The 8,181-nt window shown below is 33.7% G+C and overlaps 1 protein-coding gene across 1 annotated transcript in view; it reads left to right on the forward strand.

Moving 5' to 3' along the window:
• LOC111086767 overlaps positions 1-2,308 on the forward strand; it is a 14,637-nt gene extending 12,329 nt beyond the window's left edge. The window contains exon 3 of the mRNA XM_022390960.1: positions 1,692-2,308. Coding sequence (XP_022246668.1) covers positions 1,692-1,878 — 187 coding nt within the window. The 3' untranslated portion in view covers positions 1,879-2,308. The remainder of the gene's footprint in view (positions 1-1,691) is intronic.
• The last annotated feature ends 5,873 nt before the right edge of the window (positions 2,309-8,181 follow it).

Here is an 8,181-nt window from a genome sequence, read left to right on the forward strand (position 1 = left end):
TCACATTACTAGTGTGACGCCACGTTTCTAGAACTATCCTGTACCTTGGCGAATGCTCTAGCATTTACTAGCTATAGGGTAGTCTGGTATATAAAAGAGGGTGACAATGTGACGGGAATAATGTGTGTGTAGATAGTGAGTAATTGAACTGCAGCCAGAAGTATTGTTGATGTTCGTTGATATAGCGTTTGTTATAGAGCGATTGTTGAAAATAAGTGTATCGTAAAGTTGTATTCGGAAAGAATAAACCAGTTTTATTAAGTAAGGACTTGTGTCGCTAAAGTCTCGTCGGAACGAAGTTACGGAAAGTGAGACGTAACAGTATGTAAAATAATTGTGAGAAGAATAAAAATTCCTTGACAAAATATTTCAAGTTATTATTTCTTACGATAAAAGACAAGAAAATACACATCGATTCTTTCAAACTTATACATTCAACATGCTTACACCAGATGGTGCATTTATAACTTTTATCTTTTTCATATTAGTTAATTCCATTTATATTATTTGCTTTATAATTATTCATCAATGAAACTTTCTGGGACACTGTAGAGAAGACAGATTTGTCAGAATAATGTGCATGTATCCTACCTTTGAAGATGTGAAGAACAAACGAAACCTGTAAAATAACTGTGATAAGAATAAAAAAGTTCTTAACAAAATATTTCAATTTATTGTCTCTTGCGATAACAGACAAGCAAATACATATCTTTTCTTTCCAATTTTATAAATCCAACATGTTTGCTGTCTATCAGCACAGAATATACTTTACAATTAGGCAAGTAAATCCTTGAAAACCTCTGTACATTCCACAACTTGATGTCTAAACCTTCACTGCTGAAGAGTAAGACCCAATTTTAACAAGATAGCAGGAATCATTTGTAATATGTAATGGAAATAATGGATAGTAATTATAGGTATGGTTTAAAAAAGAACAGTTGTGTATATACAACCTAAAAATGAAAATGACATGGACTTTATAATGTATACTTTGAGTCAATGAAAATCTCATTACATCACAACATATATAATTTAAGATATTCGAGCCCCCAGTGGCACAGTGGTATGTCTACAAACTTACAATGCTAGAATCCGGGTTTTAATACCCGTGGTAAGCAGAACACAGATAGCTCATTGTGAAGCTTTGTGCTTAATTACAAACAAACAAAGATATTCAAAATTACATCCATTGTATGTAAGTACATCTTTAAAAAAAATGCCTAGGACATGGCCTCATCAATATCCTGTATAGGTGCATGGCACGATAATGGATAATAATCATAGGTGTGGTTGTAGAAAAAAAACAGTTGTGTAAGTATGACCTAAAAACAAAAGTGACATTTGTTTTATAAAACCTAACTGTAGACTATTAAATGAGCTATAAAAAGCCCCTGAAAATCTACCTAGTTTCATTATGCCTATAAACAGTCCAAGAGAGAGAGATAGTTAACTTCGAATATCTATTACATTATGGAAAACACAAAGGTAAAATTAATCCTTGTTACAAATTCTGTTCCCTTCATTTTTATGTCTGTTGTTTTATACATATTCCAATCTTATTGATAAACAATAACTATATATGAATAACAACTAAGACACAATTCAAATGCACTATTGGTTTCTGTAACAGGTATCTAGTAAACTTCCCCACTCAGTATCGGTGCAACAACATGAGTTATCATATTTTTCAGGAAAGCTGAACCACCTGAATATTCTCATGTATATCCACTGGGAAATGGCAGGTATATTGTGATTGTTCTATTTAATGATGAAGTGAAGATACACATTCGTCAATATAGAGACTATGGTAATGGCACATCATACCCTACCAAAGAAGATGTAACATTTACAAATGTTGAAAGCCAAGAATTTACATAACTGATACCATCAATGACTAAAGCCATACATTTGAAATACAGTGACTTTGGTCTGGATCATTCTAAACGTAATATTAGTGATGTATGTATGTATATTATAAACTGAACATGTAACCCCTGTCATACAAAAGCTTAGAAAGGAGAATTGCTGGGCTTCCAAAGTCAATTATTCCAGTCAAGCTGCTCATACATGCATGATGTTGGATCATAATGAAAATATCTGGCTATATGTGAGGACTGCTTTGACTGAAATGGATACAAACATTTTATTAGATGTGTTTCAAGATAGAGCTAGCGAACTAAATGTACATGATTATAAGAATTTAAATTCCATTGATTTTGTTGAAAGTAGGGAATTCATTCAAGAACTGCCTGACTTCCTAAGTAACTGTATTCTATATCTGTATGACAAATAAAATATTTTCAAGAGATTTGTTGTGTTTCCTCACCTACAAACAAGATTATTATGATACAAGAAGATTAATATATTCTACTTAAAGCAAATCACTCTGACAATATCTTCAAATAAATATACTCGATGGTTCCATCCTCTCAAGATATTTGTGAACGTTTCTTGCCACCCACTTATATTGCGTGAAATCTGTCTCTGTTAGAAATTGCTTCATAAATGGTTGTTTAAAGAAAAACACACCCATATAAACACTGTATAAACATTTGAATGCTAGTTCTTTTATAACATATAGTCCATCCTTCAGATAAAATCCTTCAATATCTATCATGGCCAAAGTCATCACGATGTATGGACATATATTGCTTGGGCACGTACACTATAATCTCATCTCCTGGAAATAAACCAGTTCCTAAACATAATTGTTCAGGAATTGGTGGTTTCAAATCGATGATTAAATATCCAGACACATGCCGAGTTGCATCTTGATAGGCTTTTTCAAAGTATTTGATATGTGTCAAAAATATTTGTCTTGCTAAAACATTCAGCTGAGACTGGTCTCTCACATTCTTAAACGAAATTGTGTATTGAGAGTTGAAACGAATGTTACTCATTTCTCTACCCTAATGAAATATATTCTGTATAATACATAATATGGATAAATTCAAATGGTGACTTCTATTTGTAAAAAGCTGGGAAACTCCTTTATTTTCTCCACTTTCACACATAAGATCATCAATTATAAAAGATTTGTCTTTTCAGGTTGTAAATATTCATGAAATTTTTCAGGTAAACTTCGACAAAACAGATATTAGGGATAGTTTGCATTAAGTTGCAAACAACTGTCGAAATTCACTATAGAACCATACAATGTTTTCTGCAGTAGGGTAAATAATATCATGATAATTTGATAACACATTGCTAACAAATGGGGTTTTACCACTTCAAATTGGACCCAACACTAAGCAAGTGAAAGGATGTTGTAATCCATCTTTAAGGGCGTGTTGGATATTAACACCTTCAGACTGTTGCATGTAGTCTAACCACTCTATACTTACCTGATCATAATTGGTTGTTGTATTGTATCTGTGGTTAGGTGCAAGTGCTATAGACTTTTGTGGTATAAGCTTGCTTCTGTATATGGCCACGATACAGAAGCAATAATCGTGTACCTGAAAGGATCAATATTGCAGGTGATGAGAAACTCATATCTGAACTGTAGACAGCACTAATGGAGTATGTCAAAGTCTGATTGACAGTACCTAATGAGATAAAATAAATAATGTGTTTCAACAAACTTTACTAAAGTTTGTTTTTGATTTTATCGTCATATACACACAGTTGCAAGATTATGTATATTTCAATTTTTAAGAACATACAATTTTAGGTACAATAACTTTTAACAACATAACTATCAAGTGAGGATGAACCTTAGCTGTACATCTTGTCTTGAAAATCGAAGATATACCCTTCTTCTTGGTACTGTTGGTACCAGTCCAGAAATTTCTCTTTTGTGGGTGTTTCCATGGTGTCAGGTAAATAGAAACTCATATCGGGTACAGGTGCTCGATACTTTTGGTACAGATGAGGAAAATGGTCATTATCTTTCCACCAATATGACGTGACATGTCTTGATGAAATTTTGGTGATATTATATGCATCTGGGATGTTTGCTAAATGTATGTTTAGGGAAAGAAAAGAACATAAATGTAGAATTATTGATTCAACTATGCCAAATTAATATAGATATTTGTTAACACTATTGGACATACACTTACCCCAGTTTCACTACCTTGGACAGATGTTTCATTCCTCTTGAATTCTGGATGTTGTTCATAGCGTGGATTTACTCTTTCACTTTCAGTAGATAGGTTGAAACTAAGTAGATTTTCAAGGCTTTTTATACTATGTTTAATTGCCTAAGGTATACTTTATAAAACACATGATGTTTTCATTTTAAGGCCATACTTACACAGCCATTCTTTTTTACTCTATAATTTCACACAACTCCGCCTTTCATTTCCATCATATACAGTCATTTTTTATAACTCTAATAGAAAATTGATAAGACCATGTCCTAGGCACATTCTTTCCAGCTTATACTTACATACATTGCAGGTCATTTCGAATATCATAAGTTACATATTTTTAGCTCTTACATCTTGTGATGTAATGAGATTTTCAAGGATTCTTTATAGCATGCTTCATTGACTCAAGGTAAACTTTATAAAACACATGGTATTTTCATTTTAAGGTCATATCTACAGAACTGTTTTTAAAAACAAAAGAAAAAACACACCTATAATTACTATCAATTATTGCCATTACACACTATAAGTGATTCCTACTACCATGTCGAAATAGGGTCTTGCCCTCCAGTGGTTAAAGCTTAGACATCAAGTTGTGGGATGTATGGAGGTGTTCAAGGGTTTTTATAGAACGTTTACTTGCATAATTGTAAAGTATATTCTGTGCTTATAGACAACAAACAAGTTAGATTTATAAAATGTGAAATAAAAGATATGTATTTGCTTGTCTTCTTTAGTAAGAAAAAGTCAATTGAAATATTTTGTCAAGAACTTTTTTATTGTTATCACAGTTACTTTACAGATTTTCTTTGTTCTTCACATCTTTAGTAGGTAGAATACACGCGCATCATTCTGATAAATTCGTCTTTCTCTACAGTATCTCAGAAACGTTTCCATGATAATTAATAATAAAAGAAAAGACTATACATTCAATGAACTAACATTTAAAAGATATATGGAGTGACATGCTATCTTGTGAAATTCTCTCACGATGTTTCTAAGGTAATCCTATTATATTGCCTAGCAAGGTGCATACACCAACATATCGAGGGTTTACGATGAGCGAGTTAATTACGAGTTGATGCAAATATGATTCGCTGGGAAGCTAGCTAGCTTTGTCCTTGGCTGCACACGCTGTTTTCCACCATTGAAGTTAGGTAATGTTTTCGTTTGTTTGTTTTTGAATTTCGCGCAAAGCTACACGAGGGCTATCTGCGCTAGCCGTCCCTAATTTAGCAGTGTAAGACTAGAGGGAAGGCAGCTAGTCATCACCACCGACCGCCAACTCTTGGGCTACTCTTTTACCAACGAATAGTGGGATTGACCGTCACATTATAACGACCCCACGGCAAAAAGGGCGAGCATGTTTGGTGTGACAGGAATTCGAACCCGCGGCCCTCAGATTGCGAGTCGAGTGCCTTAACCACCTGGCCATGCCGGGCCCTAATGTTTTCGTAAAAATACTAATGTCCGATGAGAATCCACTGAAGTTAAACAATTTGTAACGTTCGAAATTTATAAAATTTCCTGGTCAAATATCTTAAGTTTTCCGATTGATAAGCGTTATAAAAATCGCAGTTATAGCTTTCGAAGTTTATAGCACACTGATTATAGCGAACTATTAATAGACACTTTCTTTGGCGCGGCGCGTTGGTTGTATTTATAGGCATGGGAAGGTTTTTCTAGAAAATTCAGATTACATAATAATACTGAGCTATATTTAAATATTTACATATATATATATATATTGTTGATTCTTACTCTCGAGAATCTCTACAACTTTGGAGAATTGGCGGGAGTTTCGCAATACATATCTAACACTATAAGCTAGGCATGTTTTTAAATATAAACGCAATCCAAACAAGCGTTGACATTAAAATAAATATATAAAAATAAATTCGTTACACTAACTACTAACCCCACTGACCAGCTTATCAAACAACAGTGTTTTCATGCAAGATGGCTTAAAGACTACAGCATTACCACTCTCCCATCGCCAGGTCAGTTACCAGATGTGAACCCTATCTGTTTCGTGTGGCTCATACTTGATTGTTTTCTGTCAAATCGTCGCAACCAACCAATCTCTTGGAACACTGTCATCCAAGCCCTTCTTCAAGAGTGGGGTACAATATCGCACGCCCATCAAATATTGATGTTTATCTCTTTAAAAGTTTTATGTAGATATGACAAGTAATAATCGAAATATATTTGCTTTTAGCCTAAAGATACTCAATTGACTATTTGCGTTTTGTTAACGGGGAGGAATCGAATCCCTGATTCCAACATTTTAAGTCCGTGAAAGTATTAATGATTGACAGGAGAACAGAGATGTAAGATATTAAGAAACATCGCATGTTTCTGGGTACATTTAAAATTGTCAGTAGAAGAGCGTTCTTTTTTTTTTTAATCTATAAACGGGGCAGTGAAAAATTTAAAAGGTGTCTGTTTCATCGGGTAGTTTACTCGTGTGATAAAGAGCATGAACCAAATTTACTTAGGTTTCTGTTGATTTATCATTTAAAATGAAAAAGACCTTCTTCACGGTTCATTAATTTCATGAAAATTATTCTCACGTTTGATTATGGTTTAGTAAACAACCAATCAGAATAAAATAGTTTTCCACGTACACTGTAAAAAAAAGTGTCTTATAATTATATTTTAACAAAATAGCCAAGAAAATTGGATATCTGGGTATGTGTAATTTGTATGTCTTTATCTTCATTTATTATTTCAATTTGATATTAAAAATTGGTCGGTAGAAATAATTGTATTGTATTTTTATTTTCATCTATGCGCTATCTGTATTGAGGAAATAAATTAATGGTAAAGTGAACATGTGTTAAATCATCCATGGGTTTATAGTTTAAACTTGTTAGAAGACTTATGGACACACGAATAAACATGAAAACAAAGTATTTCGTGCCTGTTCAGTTCTCTTGATCAACTTCTGCGTTTGTTTTAAATCGTTTCTTATTGCTTTACACAAAAACTCTGTTTTATATTTAGTAGGAGAAAACAGCCGTTGCTTCGAAATTCAGTTATCTTGATAGCGTTTGATGCCTCTGTATAATTTTAAATATAATGTATTAGAACAGCTGACTACCTACTATAAACGAAAAAACAAAAAAATAAATAAAAAACAAGAGCAGATGTGAGAAAATACTTTCTGCTAACCATCACTTTTCTGCTCTGCTGATGTCACTTCCTGGATACCACTTAACGTCGTGTTCATCCTCGCGAGAAATAGAGGAATACATGTTGGTTTCGGAGAATGTAGACTTGACATATAGCTCGAGTTGAATGAACGTTATCTTACAAGTTATTTTTTCTTTGTTATAAGGCACCAATCATACCAACATAAATGGGCATGTTTTTATTCTAATCGTTTCCTTGTACTTGTGCTGTACGATGAGTAGCTTACGGTAAGACGGTCCCCCACCTCATTAATACCAATGCAAAATCTTTATTCACGTTCTTTTGCGCTATTGTCCCAGTTAATGCACATCGCGCACAGCTTTTCCGATCCCTGCCAGAAGTATTTATATGCAGTTGCAAAATGCTTCATTTATTTTAAACTGCATTTGTTATGACTTAAAGGGCACTCTTGGGGCCCATTTTATCTCATTTTATAGATAAAACGACTACCAACCACAAGAAGTTAATTTTTTCAATATAAAAAAATAATATCTATGTTCAATCTATTTTTTAAACTGGAAATTACATCTATAAATGACAAAGAGTTCATTTTAAAAACCCTCGCTTTTTCACGATATTCATCTGAATTGGTGATGTTTGTTTGTTTGTTATGAATTTCGCACAAAGCTACACGAAGGCTATCTGCGCTAGCCGTCCCTAATTTAGCAGTGTAAGACTAGAGGGAAGGCAGCTAGTCATCACCACCCACCGCCAACTCTTGGGCTACTCTTCTACCAACGAATAGTGGGATTGACCGTCACATTAACACCCCCACGGCTGAAAGGCCGAGCATGTTTGGTGTGACTGAATTGGTGAAAACCACGTTCAATGTTAATATGACCTTCTTACCCCTCCTTCGCCTATATATATATATATATATATATATATATAT

This window comes from Limulus polyphemus, unplaced genomic scaffold, assembly GCF_000517525.1.
Source record: "Limulus polyphemus unplaced genomic scaffold, Limulus_polyphemus-2.1.2 Scaffold1414, whole genome shotgun sequence".
In the NCBI taxonomy this organism is placed as follows: Eukaryota; Metazoa; Arthropoda; class Merostomata; order Xiphosura; family Limulidae; genus Limulus; species Limulus polyphemus.